Source organism: Aphis gossypii, chromosome 3 (genome assembly GCF_020184175.1).
Source record: "Aphis gossypii isolate Hap1 chromosome 3, ASM2018417v2, whole genome shotgun sequence".
In the NCBI taxonomy this organism is placed as follows: domain Eukaryota; kingdom Metazoa; phylum Arthropoda; class Insecta; order Hemiptera; family Aphididae; genus Aphis; species Aphis gossypii.
This window is the reverse complement of record NC_065532.1, coordinates 24,879,517-24,893,102: the sequence shown is the minus strand read 5'-3', so window position 1 is coordinate 24,893,102 and position 13,586 is coordinate 24,879,517. Positions and strand designations below refer to the sequence as shown.

The 13,586-nt window shown below is 35.6% G+C and overlaps 1 protein-coding gene across 1 annotated transcript in view; it reads left to right on the top strand.

Moving 5' to 3' along the window:
- The window catches only part of LOC114127622 (uncharacterized), a 49,746-nt gene extending 37,278 nt beyond the window's left edge, over nt 1-12,468 (top strand). Inside the window, exons 4-6 of the mRNA XM_050203470.1 lie at nt 433-531; nt 613-1,410; nt 10,553-12,468. Coding sequence (XP_050059427.1) covers nt 433-531; nt 613-1,410; nt 10,553-10,837 — 1,182 coding nt within the window. The 3' untranslated portion in view covers nt 10,838-12,468. The remainder of the gene's footprint in view (nt 1-432; nt 532-612; nt 1,411-10,552) is intronic.
- Nucleotides 12,469-13,586: the final 1,118 nt, after the last annotated feature.

Genomic DNA, 13,586 nt, shown 5'->3' with positions numbered 1-13,586 from the left:
TCGGTCGACGCGTATTAGATTTATGGGGTTTCGATGACATTGGCCATGATGGGTTTCGCGATACGCGTCTATATACGTATTAAGCGTTGTATATAATAACATTTAACAGGAACGAGTATATAACATACGATTGCGCTTCTGTATGACATATCCGCACTAATCACTAAAAACGATTGGTAGTTTCGAAAACGTATTATAGAATTGCTACTGGTGGTTATTAATATTACCTATATTAAGTATCGAATACCATATTGTGTCATTGTATTTATGATGTCACATGATTTTAAAATTTATAAAGTTTTATTTAAATATATGGAATTTAAACCTATGTAGTCTTTAATATTTCGATGATTTGAGGCTTCGTATTATTATACGCTTTATTAGGCGACGTGAAAAAAATTGAAAATATCGTTAAATCGTTTTGTTTTTCAGAATCTCGTGCGTCAGATGGAGATGTTGAACATTTCCAAAAGCAACGTTTCCAACGAGTTGAACAAGAGCAAAGAGGACAACGAAGAGCTAAAATTCCAAGTGAGTGCGATGTCGCTAGTGGCGCGTCGGTATAGAGAGGTTGACCATGTATGATGACGTCGTGGTGTTTGTTTGTTTTAGCTGGAGGAGAAGCGCATCGAGCTGGAAGGGACTATGGCCCGGGTGAGGCTGTTGCAGTTGCACCAGGAACAGCAACAACACGGTCCCGTAGTGGCGGGATCGCAGTCGGCCGGCACCGCTGCCACCGCGACCACCAACAACCAATGGCTGGACCTGGTGCCATCGAATCCGATTCTACCTCAGATCGCACTGCCGGGAACGCCGTCGGCGTTGGTATCCACACCGCACACAAACAACAACCACCACCATCACCACCACCACCTGAACCACAGTCAGGACGAGAACGGTGGCAGCAGCAGCACCGAGTCGGCGCATCAAACCCGCAGCGGAGGCAGACACGGCTCGCAGCATCAACCCAGCAAGATACCGGTGGTCAAGCCGTCGTCGTGCCCGGTGCCGTCCAGGACGACGTCATCTTACCGAGGGGACGCTCAACAGTGCCAGTCGTGGACCAAATGCAAGTCGGACCAATCGTTGCCTCGCAACTGGGAGTCCATCAACAACAAGAGCAACGGCGGCTCGTCCATCGGCAGTGGCGTCGGCGTCGGCGTCAAACAGCGCGGCGGTAACAAAGCATCAGCCGACTCGTCGCAGAATCACCACCCGCAGCAACAACACAGGTCCCGAAGGGATTCGTCCGGCGGGGGAGCGTCCTTGACTCGAGCCCGATCGCAAAACAATCACGCTCACCAGCGCGGCTCCGTGGGGTCGTCGTCGTCGTCGGTGTCGGTGACCAAAGACTTTAACAGGACTTCGTCGGCGGCGAGTCAACAGCCGGCGGCCGACGATACCAACAAGGTACGGCCGCCCAAGAGATTCACCAACATGCTTAATTGGATACGGAAATCCTAACGGAAGGCTTTTATAAAAACACATGCTCGGCCGTATATATATATATCATATTATATCATAATATTACGACTCGTCCGATACTACGACGTGTGCGCACGCGCACGTTTCATACACATACACACACACACATATATATAATATATAGTATACTACTTAGGCGCACACACACACACACACACGCACGCGCCAATATAAGTCGAAATAGCGTATATGTATATATAATATATGGTGTGTGTATGTGTGTGTGTGTGTGCAGGGCTCACTGCGAAGTCGACGAATATATTATATACATACATACTTATATATATATATATATGTGCGTGTGTTATATATATATATTTATTTATAAATACCGTATATATATATATATTATATTGTCACACCACGCTGTTGTTTCCGATCACCGATCACACATCGCAGTCACCAAAAAAAAAAAAAAAATCTGTTATATACTATAATATACGAAAAAGGATTAGCTTTTCGACGTGTGCTTGGTTGCTTCTTTGGACATAACGCAGTAAAACAAATATACATAGTACATATACATGCATATATACGCATACCGTGTCCCCGCCATTACCACACACGTTCACACTCGACGACTCAAGTCGGCCGAACCCGTAAGTCTGATAATTTTTTTTTTTGTCTTTTTTTGTTTTTGTTTTTTTTTTTTTTTACTAAGTTTCAAATTTTACATAACCGTCTTCTTACCCTTTTTTTATATATATATATATAATATATATATATAAACGTTATTTTGTAGAGTTGTGGCTTTTTGCATGCGATGTTTAGGTCTCTCTACTTATACGCATTATCTCCCTCGTTGTGCGTAACACATTATTATTTTAGAATTTTCCACTTACACGCGTGTTATACTTTGATAATATTTAGTCATTTTATTACCTATAGTTATGATTTTATTATTCTTTATGGACGTGTAAACCATTACTTATGCGGAATAACCCACACGCGCGTTAATAGACATCATGACAAAATACTTTTTTTAGTTATTAAACGAGTAATAGAATCTCATTATATTCACCGTATTTTACTGCAATATAGATCATGCATTATTGATATTTCGAATTCTATTTATGGGCGTATTTATCATTTTAGGATGGTTCGGATTGTTAATTTTTACTTTTATAGATAATTCGAATCCAAGTACGCTATAAATTATGACCACGTTATTATATACCTATAGTCTCAAACAAGTAGGTGTATTTTTGAGTAAAAATTTGTCTCGCTCCAGTCCCCTCAAACCGCAATGCATATTATATATAGGCGATCACATCGCGCCGCACTTGTTCGATCCGCACGATCTTATATAAATGATTGGTCGGTAGGTATATATCGTTGCCAAATAACCGATTTTCGATTTGCCTTGAAATCGTGTAAACCTGGATAACAGCGGCGGTCGCTGTGCAGGATCATCTACCGCGGTCGCCGTTCGCCGTACGATAAATCCGTTGTTCGTCGCGAGGTCGATTTACTATACATTATTCGATGACGATCGTCACGTATTTTTCGAACTTTTAATAGGATTTTTTTTGCCGCTTGCCGGTCCGATTATAATAATGAAAACCGCGTTGTGTAATACGTATATGCGGACAATAAAAATAATAAAATTATAACAATATTTCGATCTTCGATGCTCCACGGTCCGTTAATTCTTTTTAGCGTCTGGTTAGCGATATAACTATATAAAATAATATACAAAGGACCTATAGTTATATATATATATATACCTCGTATGCATGTACAAAATACGCGCGCATGCGTGTAGTCTATGTATGAACATGCGAGTGAGACAGCAAGAGAGAGCAGTAATCAAGAGATTCAAGGCCCCATAGTCGTCGTCGTCGTTGTCGTCGTCCACCACCATCTCTCATCTCCCCTCACGCTACAGCCGTATAATTATTACAATAATTTGTTTGTTCTTTTTTTTCATTCGGTTTTTTATTATTATTTTTTTTCCCAACTCGAGAAATCAAGGACAAAAACGGTGCCTAGTGCAGCAGCAGTTTATACACATCTATGTAACGCTCGTAGATATATATAGTCAGCGTCCACGCGTGCCCGACGCTTATAACAATTTTCCGTCGTACTTACGACAATATGTATATAGATGCAAACCGCAACGTCTGCAGCATTAATTTTTAATTTAAATCTTTTCACACAAAACGATTCGTTTCCCCCCCTTGCTCCTCTTCATCACTTCCTGCGTGTTCCTGCGTGACGACGACAACGACAATAACATAATATTACATACTATCGTGTATATATATATACTGATATCACCCGTTTCGACTCGAACACGCGCCGATACCGCCATCGAGGAAAATGTTTATTAATATTATATATATAGTGTACAAACGATGCCGCTGCCGCTTTTTTACAACATGTTGTATACATCTTGAAATTGATTTGCAATTATCAGATAAACAAAAAGCAATTCGATACAAAATCGCTTGTGGAGTTGAAATTACGGTCCGTTATCGTTGTACAACAATATAATTGTGCACAGCGTCGGTTTTCGACAATGTCCGTCCGCACAATTTATTGTTGTTCGGTGTTTAGTACCTTTATGTAGGTGTATATATAAAAATAATAGTTTCGTACTTTCTACTTCCGTTCAATTTCCGGCTGTACAATGACTGACCTTTATATATATAGCTGAAAATCCCAACACTAAAATGTATAGAGTACAGATTATACTGCAGTATTAAACAGATAGTAGTCCATTTGGAACAATACCGTACCAATTCTGTGTTTTATGTGATTGCAATTTTTTTTCTGTTTTCCATGTGTAATTTTAATGATACATTTTTTTATACTTTTTTTTTTCAAAATCCTTAACACTTTGATATTCCAAATAAAGTTTAGAGATCACTAAATCAGTGAAGTAGTCTTTTAAAAACTGTCGCTGGGTAATACCATCCCTTCTTTAATACTCCCTGCCTAAAAGTAAATAATTATTTGGTTACGAAAGAGTAAAAAAAGAAACATTTAGAAAAAAATATTAAAGTATTTGATTTGATTTTGTAGTGTTCCAAGCAATAAATTACTTCAAACCACAGAAAAAACATTTTCACTTTTCGAAATCATATAATAAGTGACCAAATAATTAGTGTAGCCGGTTACACCGAACATCCTGTACATAATATGACTAATATATGTGATCGCGTACTGTATACTTGTGTTCTTTGTACTTAGTAGTATTATAGTAACGATTGTAATCAACAAATAGGTACGCGCTCCAAAAGATATATATTATATTATATGGTCCGAGAGAAAATACGTTTTCTCATCGATTGTTGTTGTAGGCAGGTACATTATGTTATTATATACGTGTCGTCATCAGTTGGTTATTACTTATTATATTATATATATATATATATATATATATATAGTAAGTTATTAACAACGAAAATAAATAGTTTTTACTCATTCGGCGCGAATGAGATTTCTTATTATATTCGTACATTATTACTGTTGCAGTTTCTCGGGTATATATGATAATAATAATTTTAACACAATTTCTTGGCGAAATCGTTTCGGAAATAATAATAACAATAATACTTGTTATGCATTTTTGTGACGCGATGTCCCGGTACATTATATTACAATATATATGTATATATAAAAATATATTTCATTAATACCCGCAAAATGTCGTTTAGACAGACGAATCACGTTGTCTGTTCGGAAAAAGTTGAAATCGTTGCTAATTGCGTCGCGTCGTTGTCCGAAAACCGGCAGGTCATCCATCGATAATATTATTCACGTTTCGGTTCCTCTCGATTTTTTACCTAAATAAACCCTGGTCGGCATAGTAGCCGGCACAGTGTACTACCGGAAATTGTCATTTCCTGATTGCCATGTACATTACAATAGCGCACGTTCCGCTCGTCCATCGGCCCGCATCGCGCGTCGTGAATTTTATTTTTTACAAAAAAATATATTAACGGATTAGCTGTTCATCTGCGTTATATACCATATTATACGACATGCCTATGCCTTGTACCGCAATGATGTATTATTAAATCTCAGTATAATAATAATAGTCGCTGTACCTAAATCGTACATTATTATTTGTATTATAAACTCTCGCTCGTTCATACTCAGTTATCGCGTTCGCTTAATGTTTTTTTTTTCTATTATTATTCACTGGTTAGATTATAATATATAAAAAAAAAACGAAAGTCGAAACGTTTAATCCGTTAATTTTGGATGAAGACACAGCTGCAAATTAATAAATAATATTTATATATGTATATTATACCTATGTTTATTTATGATTTGTGTGTGTGTATGTGTATGGTTTCTTGATCAAATTGCAATTCCGCCCGTGTCTATAATGTATATTGTTTGGACGTATTTGTATAATATATATGTATGTAGTATATTATATTATTATATTCTGATATTTTTTTAATTCGCGTAGAAAGTCTCGGTTATCCGTGTTCATAGTTTTTCAGCCACAAACAATAACGCGAATAAACAGTAATATAGCTTGTACATAGGAATTTTCTATTCGAACGAGATAAATGAAATTTTCCTGCGTTCGGAACATATGTCATTTATGATAGTTTATTTTATTATATATCTTTATTAATATAAATCAACATCGTATGGTGTATCAGAGGAAAAAATTGTTAGGTATACTAATTTCATTGCTTTTTGTTAATGCAAAATATGATCAATTCGAGAACAGTGTTACATATATTATTATAACAGGTTTACCCATAAATATAATAAGTTATAATATTAATATTTTAATTTTCTATTGTATATTTCATATTTAATAGAATAGCGAAATGCGTTTAGGACTGCAAAAGAAAACGTATTCGTTTTTTTTCTGCGGCTTGTGTTAACCTACTTAATGCGTACGCGTTGGTATAACGTATAACACATAATATTCTTCCGATTTTTTATTTTTATTTTTATTTTTTTGGTTCGTTAATATATAATATCACAGCATGTACCGTAAATAGTTTCGTTGGATCAATAGTGCTGTTCAATTATAAATAATAATAATATCAACTACAAAACGATCGCTTTTTTCGAGGCGTTTCCGTCACAGATTTCCCAAACGTATATAAGTATATAATATAAATACTTATATAGGACCAATAGAACTGTAGATATATTATTATAGTATAGGAATACATTTTTTATACAATACTACATGCGTGTTATTCAACGACGTGCGCTCATCGTGGCCGTGTCTTTTATGTTAGTTTCTTTATGGAACACACTTTGTAAATTACTGCAAGATTTTATATATTATATGATTCTGAACTCGCGCGATGACACAGTGATGGCCGATGATGTAAAGAATATGTTTACATGGGTACGCTTAAGCCCATATTATAACGTGTAAGTTCGAAACACTCTGTATATATAATACCCCTACTTAAATTTTCGTTATCGTACTGCGACTTCAGTAGGGTTATGTATTTATAATTACCGCAGAATAAATCGAATCCGTTAAAAAAAAAACAGACAGAATATAATCAAATGACATTGTTTCTGCAGTGGTTGTATAAGCGCATGTTTTGAATTGTTGTTTAGGTATATAATATATATATATTTGTATACTATGGTATGACGCGAGTAGTAGCAGTGACGGAGAAGGAGGTGTTATGCATACACGTTGTAAAATGTCGTTAAAAATTCGCAGGAGAGAAATCGTTAATCATATTAGCCGATTGCTAAACGCCGTTGTTGAGGTCATCGCGCTCGGCGACAGGACCGTATCCTGGACGCGGTAATAAATATATATATATATATCTAATAAATTAGTTTTAAGTAATAAACTTGTCGTGATTTTTATTTATTTTCGTGAGGCAGAGAAGAAAATTTTTAAGTAGATATTAAATATGATTTTGTATTCATTCACAATGCAACAAATCATCCATCGTAACGAAAATAACTCTGGAAAATAAGTTGAACCCGGAAAATCAAACCCCTTTACGTCTACTTCTGACGATCAGACATAGCGACGTGTATAAACGATATTATAATAATATCATAAATAGGTACGCGGGTACACACGTCAACAGGTTATACGGACTGTAAACTGTAAATATTATAATTTATTTAGGAAACTCGCATGTATTATATAGTATATATTATATATATGCCGTCGCTGTCGCTTTCGGATTGCGACACCGATTCATAACAACCGCGCGCGTTTAGCCGACCGTGTCTTCCTGTGCAGGTCTACAACACTCGTGTTTAGGTACGTACTACAATATAAAATATAAATGCTGCTCGTAAACGCGTAGGCAACCAAACAATGTACAGGGTACACTTCCGTGCTTGACCCCGTTTATACTTGTACCGCTTAAGTATTATTTTAGTTTGTCTAAAATAAAAATATTACGTGTTCGTATCACTCGAATGTTTGTCTATTTTTATCTATTTCTTATTTCTCCGATCGAATATATCTTTAATTCCTCTCTGATTTTGCGTGTTGGTGTTCCGTTATGCCGAGCTTGTACTGCAATTTTCAATTTTTTATCGTCAGAAGTAATAATTATCGCACGACTGTTGGAAAAATGCGTACAGTTTGTATAATTCTTTATAAATCTTTTGCGTTAACATTTCGATAAGAATTTCGAACAGAATATGAACAACACGGCAAGGAAATACACATTATCCTACGTACGCGGACAAATACACTCATACACTCGCCTTAGATAGAAATGAAACGTGTAATATGTGCAGCGCAGCGTAAAATGTTTATCAAAAATATAATCTATCGTCGTCAGAAACTTCACGCGTGCGGCTCGAAATGTGCTTAATAAATGAACGCGATATCTGTGTGCAGCAGTGCGCTTATTAGTTATTATATATTATGCGTATGTGCGCGTCCACATTTAATTCACCGGAAAGAAAAAAAATTAATTTGCCTCCTCCAAGACTTTATAACCGATTTCCGCATTGGGCTCGAGTCTCTAATCTCCTCATTTATATCGCGCAATCAACGACGTGCACCACATATATACATCGTAATATCTATACATTCAGCTGACGTGTGTTTAACATTTTGTTCTGATCGTAATATTTTTGAAAACGTTTTTAAGGGCCCGCCCGTTAAAAAAAATGTCAAGTACCTCTACTTATGTATGTACTGGTTGGCTAAAATGAGAAAATATAAATTCTTATCTTATTCACACTCACTATACGCGTATATACGCGTATTGTGTGCGTTATACTTCACGTATAATAGGTGTAGCAGATAGGTATATTTAAATACAACAGCATAACCTGCAGATGAACGTAATAAATAATACTTGCCTATTAATGCAGTATTTATTAGATGGGATAGAGGGGAAAAAAAGCCGTTAGGAGATGCGCTCGTTATATTAGATATATAGCGAGTTTCAGTGTTTTCGAGTTTCGCGCAGATGACAGTTTAAAAAGATAAAATATATATACATATAATATTATATATTCCGTCTCTACGCATTATTAACCGTTGTGTGCGTTTAATATTATATATATTTTGCAGCGCGTGCACCGTTGGCTCCGCGGGATCCGTTTCCCAGCTGACGTCGTTTTCTTTTTCGCTATATAAATCGGCCTTAACGTACAGCATGTACCGTATGTATACCGCGAGAAGAAATAAATATCTGCTTAACACATAACGGCATACAGGGAGCACGCATAGAACGATATGTTTCTGCAGTATATGAGATTTCCCTGGACGATCACGATTCGCCGGCCGAAAACGTAATTCGTATTTTTTTTCAACCTTATTACGGTATACTGTATACTATATAACATAATATCATATATATATATAAGTGAATATAACGTGAAATGATATCATATCGTATGTATTGCTATACGATTTCGGTATTTTTTCCAATCAAAAGCATTCGCTCGCGTGCGCACACGCACATACTATACGACGCGATCGAGTAAAAAATGATTTAACGACAAAGTAAACAAAATCTCTCCACGAAACGTAACGTAGTAATGTAAAACCGTCGAAAAAGAAAATCGCATTGTTGCTCTCTCTCTCTCTCTCTCTCTAACGCTCGTCGCAATCGATTATGCGTAATGCAGTATACGTATATAGCTGATAATAGTATAATAATTTTAGTACACGTACTATAACATGGTATATAATTGTATAATAATAACGAATAAGATGATTGTACGTCAGCAATTGGCCGACCACCGTCTAACTTCTGCGTGATGTATACAACGTACACCTTGCCCATTCGATACAATACAATTTTTTAACCGTGGCCGCCTAAACTTAGCATATAATAATATAATATATATAATTACATAACCAAATGTCTAAATAATAATAGTACGACTTATTATACTCTTTGGTATCAAGTTTTTTCGTTACGTAACCCAAAAACAAACACTTTAAAGAAAAGGAAAAAATTCTTAAAATCGTGATAAACTGTACAGTAGCAGCTAATATAATTAGTGGTGTAGGCAATAACGAGATGATGCATTATAGGTGATTCGAAAAAAAAAATTGTGACGTGGTAACGATGTAGCGTGCAAAAACTTCCGTCGTGTACAATATTTTTGTATATTCTATAATAGGGGTCCGGAAGGGGAGGGAGGGTAAGTTGCAAACGTTTTTTAACCTAACCAACCAAAGCCGATCATCGCAATTCCACGCTCACTACATGTAGTTCCGCCCTGGTGACTCATCTGTTGCTATATATATATATATATATATATTGCGATATAATAATAATTTTTATATTGCGCATAATATTATGCAATAAAATTATGTACATGTTATATTAGGTACCCATGATAATTAGTGTATATTTTTAAGTCGAAATTCGTCTTTAGACCTACATGTTGAGACTCGAGAGTAATTAATAGTCTTCAACCTGCACTCATCCCTAGCCTATTACATAATATATGACGCTTATTACCTATATTGGTCTTACTTTTGGCTTTAATTATTTTTCTTGTCAAAAATCTAACAAACGCTTTACTCGCATGTATATAATATATAATATATTCATTTATTTAACGATTTAATGATTTCGGTTCTCGATTTTTATGGATTTTTTCCTACCTTTTTTGCTCACAGCCCGCTGCCAAGAAACTCTTCCGGCGCCGTAACCTCGTACGTCAGAGCCGCGGTTTGATGGAAGCCTGCAAGAAGCCTGTCCTGCCAGCTGTAGACGAAGTACAAGAACCTCCGGATTCCATGGCCGTCCGACCTCGCGACTTGGACGACGGGGACGACGACGAGTTTTTCTTCGACAGCATCGAAAGTAGTCTGGCCACGAGCGCCTGCAGCTCTAGACCACCGCCGCCCGAATGCGATTCAATCGATCTATCGCAACCCGATTCTTCGTTGACGGCCACTTGACCGATGACGGTTTTCCGTCATAAAAATAATATGATAGTTATTTTATTATACACACAAAAAATATATATACTTAAGTACTTTACCTATATATACGACGACGAAATAGAAAAAAAATGATATATTTTGCCATTTTTTTTTTTTTTTTACTTTCGTCTTTAACGTATATTAACATGATATACATCGTCATATCCTCCTATATATGTAACGTAACACACATATCATCATCATCATCATCATTGATATACCATTGAACACCACAATTCAATCCTTTTCGCGTCCTCGACATGGCGTCTGTTGCATATATCTATTATATATATACTGCTGCACGCCTGCACATATCTCGAGACGATATTCCGGAGTTGACGATGATTATATTGCCATAGCACACGCGCATATATAACGTACACAATATTATCAGAACGAGTATAATACATATATTTATATATATAGTTTATGTATGTATAATTTTTTTAAGTGTTTTTATATATATCAAATCAATGTTTTGACGATAAATCATTCGTTTGCCATCCTTACACGATAATTATTTGTCTTTATATTTATATGAGATTACGCGTCTATATTATGTATATTATTATAATATAATTATATTATCGTCATGTTATATTATTATAATTTTGTTTAATTACTTTTGTGGTGCTCTATTACGGTTGGAGAAATTGAAATGTAATACATATTATACAATACGCGTGTATACTGCAGTACCTATATCTATACCCATTTACAATGTTATGTAATCGGAAAAAAATGTACGTACTTATTTTTTTCTGTCCGAGTCACTCGACATTCCAGACATTAACATATTGCATATTATTTTTTTTATATATATTATTGTTTTCCATGAATCACATTTATGTTATAAATCTAGACTGATTATTGCGTAGTAATTGTATAATCTAAATCCAACCCCGACGTTTTTCTCGTTAGTCGATCCTCTCACCCTGCGCCATCGAGAATTGATTGTACATTTTCTAATACACACATTTGTTTTGAAACCCGTGGGTTTGTTTTTACTGCAAACTTTACACGGAAAACAGTTTTCTATTTTTTATTGTTTACACGCATATAAAATAAAAATTTAACGTATAAATCCACGGTAATGGGGTCATATGTATCTCCCGTTCGCTGTATAAAATATATAACCTTCCTTAATCGCCCTACCGCCCTTTTTCTCCAATACAAAATCTTATATTATATACTTAAGTTAAATGAATAAAAACAAAGCTCACTGATGATATAATACTTACATAATACGTGTAAGTGTCACATTAATTTTTATTATTTTTATTATTATTATTTAAAAAAAAACATTAAATCATAAATTATTATTATTATTGCGTAATTTTGTATAACCACACAAAAAAATATTTATTTTTAAAAAGAAATTTATATTTAAAATATATTATAATTATTGTTATTATACCTATATATATATATGTTATTTATGTTGTAAATGTATTTTTTTTCTTTTCTTTTTTTATGTAGTGTTATTATAGATAATATTTTTGTGTGAAAAAAACTATAAATACACAATATGTGTGTTATAAAACAGCCGATATATGTGTATATGTTTCGAAAAGAACTGTACAATAAACTCGTGATCTTAGTCAATATTGTGAAGCTTTATTTTCCTCCGTCGTGTTGTTTATAATAATTCTATAACGTACATGATAGTACCTATAATATTATGTACAACTGTGTAATATATATGTGTTACATATTATATTAATATGTAGGTAAGGTTCGCGTCTCGCTGCGGTCGTGACTACATAATAATATATACACACAATATATCGAACGTACAACGGATTATGCTCAACGATCGATGTTTGTCGGTGAAAAAAGGCATTTTCTAGTGGAATCGAATGATTCCGATTCGCGCCGCCGCCCGTCACACTGGAGTCACTTTATAACGTATACCCTGTTTGCGGTCCAACGGGATGTAGGAATGGAATCTGTTCGGGCCATACGGCCGTTGGAAAACACTAGAAAAAAACAACTACTTCGGGTCGGGGAGGGTAAGCTAAAAATATCTTACTTACACGTGCGAGGGTAGGAGGAGCGGTCGCATAAAAAATGTATCGATTTTATAGACCATTCAGGCGGGCCACTAAATCGTGTCTAAGGGAGGAGACCATTACTGTTGCTCACGATAGATAATAAACGCGAATATTATTGATTCGTTAAACGTTTTTGTAATAGTGATTTGTTCGTGCGACCCGGTGGCATAAGTTAATTATCGTATATAATAATACTATCTTATAGACGTCGCGGCTAAGTATTATATAATTATTATAATATAGCTCGCTGCCATTGCGGTGGATATTATTATTATGTTTGTTTTTCAAACCTGCGAATTTGTATTCGGTCCAAGGGAAACGCTATTATTATTATAATATTACATGTTTATATATAAATATAAGCGTAGATTATACGCACTGCGAACTGTAGCGACACCGTACCCACACGATTCGGCGGCGACGGTGGTGTGTCCTGGCACGAAATTAAACAAAATAATAAAACTCGAGGCCGCCGCGCGTTGTGTCCGGTCGCGGCGGCGTGATGATTGATTCGCCAAAGGTCAGCCGCGCGCGCAATCGAAATATTACGTGTACTAATGTTTTTTTTTTTTTATAAATGCATTATTATTATAATATTGTACGCTGCACAAGCGGTGATTGCTGCAGTAGGACACTCCCTGCAGCGGTATGACTATAGGTGCTGTATATAA